The sequence below is a fragment of the Thermobia domestica genome, chromosome 7 (assembly GCF_964235325.1).
Source record: "Thermobia domestica chromosome 7, izTheDome1.hap1.1, whole genome shotgun sequence".
NCBI lineage: Eukaryota > Metazoa > Arthropoda > Insecta > Zygentoma > Lepismatidae > Thermobia > Thermobia domestica.
In genome coordinates, this window is record NC_137460.1 from 290741372 (window position 1) to 290755382 (window position 14011).

General features: G+C 36.3%; 1 protein-coding gene across 6 annotated transcripts in view; it reads right to left on the bottom strand.

Moving 5' to 3' along the window:
- Nucleotides 1-14011, bottom strand: part of LOC145691033 (uncharacterized) — a 104633-nt gene that overhangs the window by 48018 nt on the left and 42604 nt on the right. The window contains exon 4 of one of the 6 annotated variants that reach the window (XM_081766621.1): nt 7443-9055. The exons of 4 other annotated variants lie outside the window; for them this stretch is intronic. In XM_081766621.1, coding sequence (XP_081622747.1) covers nt 9034-9055 — 22 coding nt within the window. In that variant the 3' untranslated portion in view covers nt 7443-9033. Of the gene's footprint in view, nt 1-7442; nt 9062-14011 lie in introns of those variants that run through there. One more of the 6 variants, XM_081766620.1, reaches the window with a different exon arrangement.

Sequence of the window (14011 nt, forward strand, 5' to 3'; positions counted from 1 at the left end):
TATCATATCTCTATCACCCTACAACATCTTTTCCATATCGACCATGTCAGTTGGCAATGTCGACTCATGGAGAACAGAAACTTCATCTACCACGTCTTCGATAGGGAATCTTGTGAATGAATTATCAATTAAAGCCTGTGAAACTGATGATTTCTTATTTGTTTATAAATTTAATTTTTGTAATTACACATGAAGGTTTGATGTCATTACCAAGTTCCCTCCCGCGTCTAGAAAGCGAAAGGGAACGAGGTTCCTGAAAAGTGATCAGAGGTGAATGGGAATTTCCCTCCTTCCCCTTCAATTACCACACTGATGTTTGCCATGTGCAAAATTACGATGAATTTCAATTAAATTGTCATAGTATAATTATTTCCTTATTGAATTATCGATAGTTTTCAGTGGAAAAAAGGATGAAATTTGAAAGTTCCAAATCAAGGTAAGTAGACTGATGTAAAGGGGAAAAAAGTGTAAAATTTTTTATATAATTATCCGTACAATCCAAACTTAAAATTTTCGTGAAACTAAGCTTAGAGAAAAAATTTGTCTATTTTTCTCACAACTTTATGATTTGTTTCCCCTGTGCTGTAAGCGCTCCCGTAATAAACATAAGCTTCAAGAATTATTATAGTAGAAAGCAATGGATATATGAAGCCAAGCACCCCCTTTTGTTTCTGATTTTTTTTCTTAAATAACATCGATCGTTTTCGATCATTTTTACAAACCAATTCACTACCAATTTTCCATATATAAAAAGTGCCCCCACCCCATAAAGGAGAATTTTAAAAAATGCTAGGACACATTCTGTTTATTTTCAATAAAGAGTTAATACACTGAATTTCAGCTCCGTACATTTAACGGCTTGCGAGATACTATTTTTTTTCTAAAAAATTCGGATCCTCACTACCTCCTTATTATATTATGCATTATAATGAAAGCAATATAACATCCCAATTTGGATTAAGGCCTAACTATGTACCAAAAGTAATTTCATTTGACTTTGCAATTTGATCGTGATGATCAGGCACACATAGTTACATTCAATTTTTTATATAATAATTTATGTATTACAATGATTCAAAAACGTATTTTTTTTAGTAGTTAGCTCTAAACATTCACAGGTCTCGAAAGCCAAGTAGTAGTATAAATCCTACTGCTATTATTACTATTAAGATGATCAAAATCCAAAAGTGCTTGAAGTTAATTTTAAACATAGTTAGATATACTTATCTCAGGTAAGTAGACAGAAACAAATAGAAAAGGAAGGGAAATGAAGGTCTTGAAAGTAAAACGAAGACAAATTTACCAGTCTTCAGAAGATACTGTCTACAATGCAGTGAGCAGAGTGGGTCGGTAGATCATACTGAATTGGTGGGTCGCAGTGAGTCGGTAGATCATACTGAGTCGGTGGGTCGCAGTGGGTCATGGTGGGTGGTGGATCGCAGTGGGTGGTGGGCCACAGTGGGTCATGGTGGGTGGTGAGTCGCAGTGGGTCACGGTGGATCACATGCTGTTGGCCCACGACCCACTCCATTTCGGAAACATATTTGTCAGAAATGTCATATTAGTGAAATTGGCCCAGAAAAAAGAAGCAGGAAAATCAGTTTTCAAAGAGCGTAATAGCCCATATTTCAGAAACTATAATAGCCCAAACGCTAAAGTTGCTGACCCAATCAGCCCAAACTAAGTACTATTCAGCCCAATAAAAATTTCCTCTGGCCCAATCACTTGGGGGCTAATGTCAAGTTGGCCCACCAAACTGTGTGAAGCTCTAATTCTGTATCAAATGCAGCCCAAATTTTGAAACTTCCTAAACTGCTAGTCGACTCAAAGTACTGCCAATTCTAGTAAACGCATTTGTCAGAAATATCATATTAGTGAAGTTGACCCCGACAAAAAAAGCAGGAAAATCACTTTTCAAAGAGTTTAATAGCCCATATTTCGGAAACTATCATAGCCCAAACGCTAAAAGTTGCTGACCCAATCAGCCCAACCAAAGTACTACCCAGCCCAATAAAAATCTCGACTGGCTCAAGCACTTGGGGGTCTAACATGAAGTTGGCCCCACAAGCTTTGTGAGGCTGTAGCTTTGTTTCCAGAGTAGCCCAAACAGTAAAAGTTGCTAGTCCAAACAGCCCAAATGAAGTACTTTCTGGCCCAATAAAGATCTCGTGTAGCCCGAACTTTTTAGGACCAATTTCACACAGGCATTATTATGCGTGTAGTTTTACTATACGGATCCATAATATAAGTCAGGCACGTAGCCGGGATTTCGTGAAGGGAGGATCCGTGACATGAAATACTGTGTTTACCACACGAGGGGCTCGTCCATTCTAAACTATTTTACTTGAACATATATTGGTTCTTTTAGACAGGATTTCTTAACGGGGGGAGGAGTAGTAGTGGTCGACGTTCGCCCGAATGACTCATCCTCACTCTCTTTTATGACCAGGATTTTTGTGACGTCATAGGTCAAAGGTCAATGACCTAGGGGTACATAGGACCACCCCCTCTAAATTTTGGCAGGGGTACCATGGCCCACCCCCTAAATTTTGGAAGGGGTACATAGGACCACCCCCCTTCAATTTTGGAAATTACCAAATCTAAAAATTTGGTATGGTAGCCTAGGACCATAGTATGTACCTCTATCAGTATTGGGTGTCTATGTCGTTCCCTTTTATGGGTAAAAAATTGCCAAAAAGTCAAATTTCGGGGGTTTTTGACCTAATGTATCCCCTTTGATGAGGTGTGATTACCCTATATGGTTATATGGGCGTATACAGGGGTCCATTACCTTTCATAAGACATGAGTATATTAATGCACCCCTTGAAAATTTGGGAGGGGTACCTTGGCCCACCACCTAAATTTTGGAAATTGCCCAATTTAAACATTGGGTATTATAGTACAGGACCCTAATATGTATCATGATAAATTTGGGTGGTCCACCTCGTCCCCTTTTAGGGGTACAAAATTGCCAAAAATATAAACGTAAGCAATACGTTATACCACGTGTTTGGTTCTCGGCCTAATTTATCTCCTTGGATGAGGTCCTATTACCTTATATAGTTATATGGGCGTATACAGGGGTCCATTCCCTTTCATAAGACATAGGTATATTAATGCACCCCTTGAAAAATTTGGAAGGGGTACCTTGGCCCACCCCTTAAATTTTGGAAATTGCCAAATCTAAAAATTGGGTGTGGTAGCCTAGGACCATAGTATGTACCTCTATCAGTATTGGGTGTCTATGTCGTTCCCTTTTATGTGTAAAAAATTGCCAAAAATTCAAATTTCGGAGGTTTTTGACCTAATTTATCCCCTTTGATGAGGTGTTATTACCCTATATGGTTATATGGGCGTATACAGGGGTCCATTAGCTTTCATAACATATGGGTATATTAATGCACCTTTTGAAAAATTTGGGAGGGGTACCTTAGCCCACCCTTAAATTTTGAAAATTGCTCAATTTCAACATTTGGTATTATAGTACTGGACCCTAACATGTATTATGATAAATTTGGGTGGTCCACCTCGTTCCCTTTTAGGGGTACAAAATTGCCAAAATATAAACGTAAGCAATACGTTATACCACGTGTTTGGTTTTTTGACCTAATTTATCTCCTTGGATGAGGTCCTATTACCTTATATGGTTATATGGTTATGTATAGGGGTTTATTTCCTTTCATAAGACATAGGTACATTTGTGCACCCCGGGAGGGGTACCTTGGCCCACCCCTTTAATTTTGGAAATTGTCCCTTTTATATGTTTGGTATTATAGTATAGGACCCTAATATAAATTACTATAAATTTTGGTGGTTCACCTCGTTTCGTTTCATGGGTACGAAATTGCCAAATAACTATACGCCCATATAACTATATAAGGTAATAGGACCTCATCCAAGGAGATAAATTAGGCCGAGAACCAAACACGTGGTATAACGTATTGCTTACGTTTATATTTTTGGCAATTTTGTACCCCTAAAAGGGGACGAGGTGGACCACCCAAATTTATCATGATACATATTAGGGTCCTGTACTATAATACCCAATGTTTAAATTGGGCAATTTCCAAAATTTAGGTGGTGGGCCAAGGTACCCCTCCCAAATTTTCAAGGGGTGCATTAATATACTCATGTCTTATGAAAGGTAATGGACCCCTGTATACGCCCATATAACCATATAGGGTAATCACACCTCATCAAAGGGGATACATTAGGTCAAAAACCCCCGAAATTTGACTTTTTGGCAATTTTTTACCCATAAAAGGGAACGACATAGACACCCAATACTGATAGAGGTACATACTATGGTCCTAGGCTACCATACCAAATTTTTAGATTTGGTAATTTCCAAAATTGAAGGGGGGTGGTCCTATGTACCCCTTCCAAAATTTAGGGGGTGGGCCATGGTACCCCTGCCAAAATTTAGAGGGGGTGGTCCTATGTACCCCTAGGTCATTGACCTTTGACCTATGACGTCACAAAAATCCTGGTCATAAAAGAGAGTGAGGATGAGTCATTCGGGCGAACGTCGACCACTACTACTGGAGGCATGACATGAACTTCTGAAGGCCCAGGAGCTCTATCAATCTAAACTACTTTACTATCAACATGTATTGGTTTGTTAGGAAAATAAACCCGTTCCTATGATTGAAACGAAACGAGGTGAACCACCAAAATTTATAGTAATTTATATTAGGGTCCTATACTATAATACCAAACATATAAAAGGGACAATTTCCAAAATTAAAGGGGGTGGGCCAAGGTACCCCTCCCGGGGTGCACAAATGTACCTATGTCTTATGAAAGGAAATAAACCCCTATACATAACCATATAACCATATAAGGTAATAGGACCTCATCCAAGGAGATAAATTAGGTCAAAAAACCAAACACGTGGTATAACGTATTGCTTACGTTTATATTTTGGCAATTTTGTACCCCTAAAAGGGAACGAGGTGGACCACCCAAATTTATCATAATACATGTTAGGGTCCAGTACTATAATACCAAATGTTGAAATTGAGCAATTTTCAAAATTTAAGGGTGGGCTAAGGTACCCCTCCCGGGGTGCACCAATATACCCATATCTTATGAAAGGGAATGGAACCCTGTATACGCCCATATAACCATATAAGGTAATAGGACCTCATCCAAGGGGATAACTTAGGTCTAAACCAAACACGTGGTACTACGTATTGCTTACGTTTATATTTTTGGCAATTTTGTACCCCTGGAAGGGAACGAGGTGGACCATCCAAATTTATCATGATACATATTAGGGTCCTGTACTATAATACCAAATGTTGAAATTGGGCAATTTCCAAAATTTAAGGGGTGGGCCAAGGTACCCCTCCCAAATTTTTCAAAAGGTGCATTAATATACCCATATGTTATGAAAGCTAATGGACCCCTGTATACGCCCATATAACCATATAGGGTAATAACACCTCATCAAAGGGGATAAATTAGGTCAAAAACCTCCGAAATTTGAATTTTTGGCAATTTTTTACACATAAAAGGGAACGACATAGACACCCAATACTGATAGAGGTACATACTATGGTCCTAGGCTACCACACCCAATTTTTAGATTTGGCAATTTCCAAAATTTAAGGGGTGGGCCAAGGTACCCCTTCCAAATTTTTCAAGGGGTGCATTAATATACCTATGTCTTATGAAAGGGAATGGACCCCTGTATACGCCCATATAACTATATAAGGTAATAGAACCTCATCCAAGGAGATAAATTAGGCCGAGAACCAAACACGTGGTATAACGTATTGCTTACGTTTATATTTTTGGCAATTTTGTACCCCTAAAAGGGGACGAGGTGGACCACCCAAATTTATCATGATACATATTAGGGTCCTGTACTATAATACCCAATGTTTAAATTGGACAATTTCCAAAATTTAGGTGGTGGGCCAAGGTACCCCTCCCAAATTTTCAAGGGTGCATTAATATACTCATGTCTTATGAAAGGTAATGGACCCCTGTATACGCCCATATAACCATATAGGGTAATCACACCTCATCAAAGGGGATACATTAGGTCAAAAACCCCCGAAATTTGACTTTTTGGCAATTTTTTACCCATAAAAGGGAACGACATAGACACCCAATACTGATAGAGGTACATACTATGGTCCTAGGCTACCATACCAAATTTTTAGATTTGGTAATTTCCAAAATTGAAGGGGGGTGGTCCTATGTACCCCTTCCAAAATTTAGGGGGTGGGCCATGGTACCCCTGCCAAAATTTAGAGGGGGTGGTCCTATGTACCCCTAGGTCATTGACCTTTGACCTATGACGTCACAAAAATCCTGGTCATAAAAGAGAGTGAGGATGAGTCATTCGGGCGAACGTCGACCACTACTACTGGAGGCATGACATGAAATTCTGAAGGCCCAGGAGCTCTATCAATCTAAACTACTTTACTATCAACATGTATTGGTTTGTTAGGAAAATAAACCCGTTCCTATTACCTAAATAAATAAACCTATTCCCGTTATCTGACCTAGGCCAGTTTTAGACGAAAGCATTTACCGTAGCATTTTTCGTAGCAAAAATCGTATAATCGATATCCTACCGTAAGTGGCAAACAGTATTTCCCATGCCATGGCATATCCTAGGACATTTCTTATCAATAGAACCTGCTCTATTTCGTATCATTTTCCCCAGAATTTCTGCTCCGATTGCAGCACCGTGGTGTGTTAAAGAAAGCCAAAGATTTTGTACCAAATATCCATGCTCTTTATTTTGTGTGGGAAATTGAATTATAGTAAGGAAAAGTGAGTTGGAGTAGGGATGCTATTATTATGCTAATTGAAAAGTATGAGGAGGATCTTTATTCGTACAAAGTTAAAAGTCTTTTGTATCATAATAAGCATAATAAGCCCTCTGTATCATATGCGACAAAGGGCTTTCAAAAAATAGCGACTGAAATCTGTTTTTAGTTTCGCAGCCATAATTGCGTTCTGCAGTGATTTGTATACTATGTCACGACAAGATGCTAATAAAAATGCTACCGTGTAAAAGAAACCATATACTTCTGATTCCATAGGATATTATAGGAGATTTTTGGCAGCACATTTGCTAGTACGATAAATGCTTCCATCTAAAACTAGCCTTACATTCATTTTTCCTCACAAACTAAAATAAATTCTCCAATTGACCCGGTAAATTTCCTAAAACTGGTCCGGCGATACAGCAGTCAACCCGCCCGCCATACTCAACTTCTTATTCGATTAAAATTTGTAGATTGGGGGATATATGGTAATTTTTTCTCATCCTAACTATATATTTTCTAAATATCTTTCTATGTTTTTCGAAACGAAGACCTTTTTTCTTCAAAACCATCTTCACAGTTTTGTATAAAAATTTCAAAGTGTGTGTGCGGGGGCGGGAAAGCAGTGATGGTATATATAATTTTCGAAACAACTTTTTCTTCAAAAGAAAAATAATGAACGATTGATTTGAATTTTGAATCGAAATTGAAATTTGACAGACCAGTTTGAAGTAAGTTACATCCCAACTTTAGTCATTCTCTCTTAAAATTTTTCGAAACACGATTTTTCTTCAACACAATAGCAAATAAAAAATAAACGATTAGCTTCGGTTTCGAACCGAAATTTAAAATTGAGCGCCAGTGTAAAATTGTCTTAGATTAAAATTAAACTTAGATATTTTCTGGAGGGGTAAGCATTAATACGCTTATTTGAGCCCCCTAGAAAAGTTGTTTTCTAATTCTTGGGTTCTCTCCTTCTATCTTTCTCTTACCGTTTATGCCCCCCCTTTAGCAGCGATGCACCGTAACGGGTAAACTGCTATTTTTGAAAGGGTTAGAAATGCATTCTCTTTGATGCGGAGTTTTAAGCCAGTATCCAATTTTCAAGAAATATTCAGTATTTTTTGAATAACACTAACATTTATTCATCAATAAACGTAATAAATGATAATTATAACAACCACATAAATGTAATAGGTAATATAGCATAACAGCATGAAAACGTAATTCTCCCCTTTCAATATTTTCTGATAGTAGTGTGAACAATTTCACATTTTAACGCCCTACATTTTCTTTTCAACAAGACTATCAAAATAGCAATTTGTACTAAATTCAAATTTAATGCCAAAGTTTTATACTTAATAATCTCAAAATTGAATTAAATATTACAAAAAATACGGTAGTTATGTGCGACTTGATGGAACATATCCACCGGAAACAAAGTGTCATTGATCCAAAAAGGGCAAAAGAATAGGTTAAAAATTTCAAAGATTCTTACAGTTTCTGTTGAATATGTTACATCAAATTACTCACAAACACTTTAATATCACATTTCAGGCGAGATTTTTCAACACTATTTTAATAAACGGATCATTAGGTTAATTCCAAACAAACAATTTAGTTACACAATTCCCTGTTTAACTTAACAAAGCACCATTAATTTTTTCTCGATACGTCGTTCGTTGCCTTTTTTTTTTACTGTTCTGACGCAAATCGGTAGTTGTCACTTCGACCACAATTCTTTGGTGGCGTTAATAATACTTTAATGAACAAGTGAAGAACTAAGTTAAATTGACCTACTAACTTGATTAATAGTTGCCACTGCTTGCATAAGTGACTGATCAGCTGTTTCACAATGTCTCAAAACTAATATTTTTTCGGGGAAATGTTACATATAAAATTCCTCTCGCCCTGTATTTTAAATCAGAATCAACTGTTTATGAATATTTCGAAAAGAACAAATGTAGATATTGTTTTTCTCCATTCACTGCATTCAAAAGTATTGAAACAGACTCATCACAAAATTCAACAATGTCTATCACAAGAAGGTGTCAACAGGAACTCCATGTCCCATTTGATGAATTCACTTGAGAAGCTTCTATCCATTATAGTAGAGATAAGAAGTAACAAGTTTGTTTTGCATATACATTTCTCCTATCCACCTCATCATTCGAATTTGTCACCTGAGAATTTTGGAAATTTTCTGCAGAACGAAGAGCTCAGCGTTTACTGGGACGATCACAGTCATGTTACAACATATACAATTCTGAAACTACAGAATTGAATAACAAGCACAATATAGAACAAACTCTACAGGGATTACATTTATATGATTAATTATTAATATAACTATAATAACAATTTTCTTATTTAGGAATATTCCAAAACCTTTACATTTCTTCTTCACAATTTACAGTTGTCATTATTATTACTATTATTAGTGTTTTTATTGCTGAGATAAAATTTCTTAATAAAACTAACCTGTCTTTTGATTTTAATATTTTTGTCAGCTGCTAACTGTAACCAAACTGTATTCATTGTAGGGTAACTAATGATTTCGTACGGACCAAAAAACTGATTACTTAGCTTCTGTTGGAATCGCTTTTCAATTAAAGCCATCATAATTTTCAACTACTTTCTCACCTATGGCAAATCTATATCTCTACGTTTTTTTGAATAAATTTGTCTTTTGTTTTCCAGGCTTTCTCAATATTTTCTACTAAAATATTACTTTATTCTTCTTTATTTTTGTGAACTTTCATGGATGCCTAAATGTAATATCGAAATTTTATCCGCCGTCTCCTTTAGCCTTTAACAGGCATAACGTGGGACGTAAAACTTAAAGATTTCATTTCATTTCCAATTTATATCCGAAGTTTTTAACGTTTTAGACAAAAAAAATCACTAGGTGCTTTCCGATTCTTATTATTCTTACTAGTATTCGAAGTATATTGAACCTGATAAATATATTTTGCTCATTGAGTCTGATTTTCCTGTACACAACATTTTAATATTATTTTTTGTTTTTATTTTGACGCTCTGCCAAATTACTAGACATCGAGTAAGGAGACGTATTTATACGTATCATGAGTGCATCACTTCAAATATTATTGTTGAATATCTAGTTGACTTGTGTCTGACTATTACGAGTTTTGGAAGAGCCTGAACTTTTTAAGTACTTCTGTTGGTAACATCTTGCATTCTAGAGAGCGTTTTCTGACGAAAGGTATGTTGCTGTGGTGACTTGAAACATACCAAGAGTGCATAAGAGAAAGGCGGGAAGTAGATCCTACCGCAACTATGATGCAACTCAATTCAACAAGCAGCAGAGACTCGAAAAGAGACTCCGGGCAATCACTAAGGACTGTTGCGAGCAAGTTTGTTGTTAATAAGGATGCGTTACACCGTTGACTAAGGAATACATACTCAGGAACCCCAGGAGGTTAATCTGTTCTAATCGTCGACGAAAAATAAAAATTAGTAGATTGTATCAACCGCGCTGCAGAATGGGGGTTTCCATTCACTAAAATAGATTTACGTTTGATAGTTGAAGTATATTTTGACATATCTCGACTGTTCAGGAAGAAGAGAAAGAAGATTCAACAATAACTTGCCTGGATTGGATTGGACAATGTCTTTTCTTCGTCGGCACTCGACTGTCCCAACACATTACTCGTGCCGGAGCAGTAGTTAGAGTGGAAACAATCAGCTCAAGCTTTAACAACTTAGAAGAAACTTTAAAAAGCGTTCCACCTTCACATATTGTTAACTTCCACGAAACGAACCTTGTTGATGATCCCGGAGAAACTTCAATTTTAACAAAGCGGGGAGCCAAACATCCTGAACAATTTGTAAATGCATCGAAGACATCTATATCTGTGATGATTGCTGGTACTGTCGATGGCACACTACTACCGCCGTATGTGTGCTACAAAGCCGATCATCTTTGGGAATCATTGTGTCAGAATGGACCGGCAGGATCATGCTATAATCGAACAAAATTTGGTTGCTTCGATCAGCATGTGTTTAAAGACTGGTTCATGACTATTGAACTCCCGTACTTCAAAAGGCTGAACTTCAACCATAGACAAGTACTCATAGATGAGAATGTTTCAAGACATCTATCCGATCTTGTGATTCAACAGTGTATCAAAAAGAAAATAGAATTTGTGTTGCTTTTTGCGAACAGTACGCGTTTGTGCTAACTATTAGTCATTGCTTTTTTGGGACCTTTCAAGAGAACTTGACATGGGATTCTTTCTGCATGGGAAAAATCATCGAGATTATCTGACCAAAGACCTCTTTCCTTCCCTACTGGACAGTACTTTAACGTAACTAGGAGCAAATTCTGGTCAAAACCTTCAGGCTGGATTTAGAGCTACGGACATTTTCCCTTTGGACAGAAATCAGGTTTCAAAGCGAATTCTAGACAAAACCAAAGAGGCCGGCCTTTCTTCAACTAATTGGTCTGATGCTTTTCAGATGCACTGCAATCAGCCAGATTTGAAGATAAAATTAACAGAGAACTAAAAAGACATTGATATTGATTCTGCTAGTGTTACTTTGTGCTCAATGGATAAAGAAACCAATGACACGGGAAAGAACTACAATGACATAGGTGTTGATGTTAGTTTGGTGGCAGTTGAAGATGGAAGAGGCCAGGAAAGCGATAGTAGGCCTAACCACGTTAATGGCAAGGAAGAAAATGTTTCAGCTTCTGATACGAAAGAGAATGTTAAAATTGGAGATTCTGTAATTTCAGAAATGTAACAATTTCAGTCTGAAAGGTGTCGGCGTTTACAATTCTTCGGAAGAATTTGTACTATAGACGGAGAAACTATTACAACCAGTTTTCTGAAGGAGAGCACACAAGAAAGGGGAGTTTTCATTTATCCGCAGGCAGAAGATACACCATCATTTAATGTGCAAGATATTTTGTATAAAATGGCACGTGTTAAAGTTATGAGACGTTGTCGCTATCGGCTTGACGCCCTCTCTTTCAGCAAACAGTTTATCAAGTATGTTTCTTAGAACGTGTATCTTTATTTGTTGCATTTTAAGCTGCACTCTTAATTTTTCTGCCTGCAATATTGCCTTGTATTATTAAAATATAATTTTAAAAACGAAAATTAAGTCTCATCTTACCCTGATGTTAATATTACTTGAGACATGGAAGGGCAATTACTTATGTCTCATGTCACCTCACTACATGGGATGACATGAGACAATTTATATTTAAAAATAAATAATGATTAAAACGATGTAAATCTTTTCGATACATTGAATGAAGAGCGTGATAAACACCTCCAAAATGTCGTACCAAACCAAATATTTCCAACCATGCAAGTGTCGTGACACATACAAACTTTCAAAAATCGTCGCAAGTCTCTCCATTTGACGGTATACAGGGATACAATAGGTGACAAATGCTATCAGATAACTGCAATAAAGTTCCGTCACCACCGTCTTCCTTGGAAGAGCTTAAAGTACTATGAAATCCTAAAGCATAATTCGATTTTTTCAAAGTTTTCTTTGTGCGCAAAAGTTCTATTCTCCGAAGTTTGGCGAGAGTTAACACTCCTAGGAAGGGCTTTAAATCTCGGATAAGATATATTGTCCTTCCTTATAAACTTTTTATAATCCTGACTATATTTTTTTGTTAATGTCAAAACTTTCAGCGAAGTCCAAATACTCGTGTATTATTTTTGAATGGTCAAAATTAATAATAAATTTCTAATTTCCGGAGTTACCAAATTACTAATCATTTTACATATTTCCTCCTCATACATCTAAATTTCTAGAACATTCAAAGTACTTAACTTCTCTTGTATAACATTTAACAAATCTTCATCTTCCCGCATAACTCTATATAACAAAATATTTCATAAATTCAGTATTTACTATGGAAGTCACAAAGTTAACCGAAAACGAATAGCAAGTACGTTCCCAACCTGTAGTAACAGTAAGTAAACTCTGTAATTCCTGATAAACTTGTTTCCTATATTTTTGTAGACTTGATACCAAAATGACTTCAATAGGAGCTATTTCCTTAATAATTAAGATGCCAAGCTTTAAAAGGAAATTTCAAACCAATAACCCATTCTTTCCATCTATCTCTGATAATTCATTTATTTGTTTTTCTAAAGAACGAAATACGCTTTGAGAAAATTGCGTTTGCAAATTACAGATTATAGGCGGTCGCAACTGCTTCATTCCGCCATGGCTGTTCAGGTGGGCGAGTGGAATACGAGTTGTTTGTTCCAACTTGCTGCATCTCACCCCTCTCCCAATCCTCATCCTTATCGAAAGAAATAAGAGGAGGGTCTGCTATGAGAACATAAGGCGCAGAAGCGGCTAACCCGTAAACCCGTTCATATTATAAATGCTCATTATCTTATTTTCAATTAACTGCCTAAACTAAATATAAAGAATTTTCTCCCAGCTTACAATTTCAATCTTAGTCAGTTTGCTAGTCCCTAAATTCAACGGATTAGATTCCTTGACGCATCAAAGTTTAATACAGAGAAAAGGAAAAAAAAGGTAATTTTAATTTTATAAGTAGCAGCAGTGCACCGAAACGGGTAAGCTGCCATCTTTGAAAGGGATATAAATACATTCCCTTTGATGCGGAGTTTTGGGCAATAATACAATTTTCAAGAAATATTGAATATTTTTCAATAACACTAACATTTATTCATCAATAAACGTAATAAATGATAAAATGTAATAGATAATATCGCATAACAACATGAAAACGTAATTTTCCTCTTTCAATATTTTCTGATAGTAGCGTGAAATATTTCACATTTTAACACCCTAAATTTTCTTTTAAACAAATCTATCAAAATAGCACTTTGTACTAAATTCAAATCTAATGCCAAAGTTTTATACTTAATAATCTCAAAATTGAATTAAATATTACAAAAAATACGGTAGTTATGTGCGACTTGATGGAACATATCCACCGGAAACAAAGTGTCATTGATCCAAAAAGGGCAAAAGAATAGGGTTAAAATTTCAAAGATTCTTACAGTTTCTGTTGAATATGTTACATAAAATCACTCACAAACACTTTAATATCACATTTCAGGCGAGATTTTTCAACACTACTTTAATGAACGGATCATTAGGTTAATTCCAAACAAAGAATTTAACTTCACAATTCCCTGTTTAACTTAACAAGGCACCATTAAATTTTCTTGATCCATCGCTCGTTACCTTT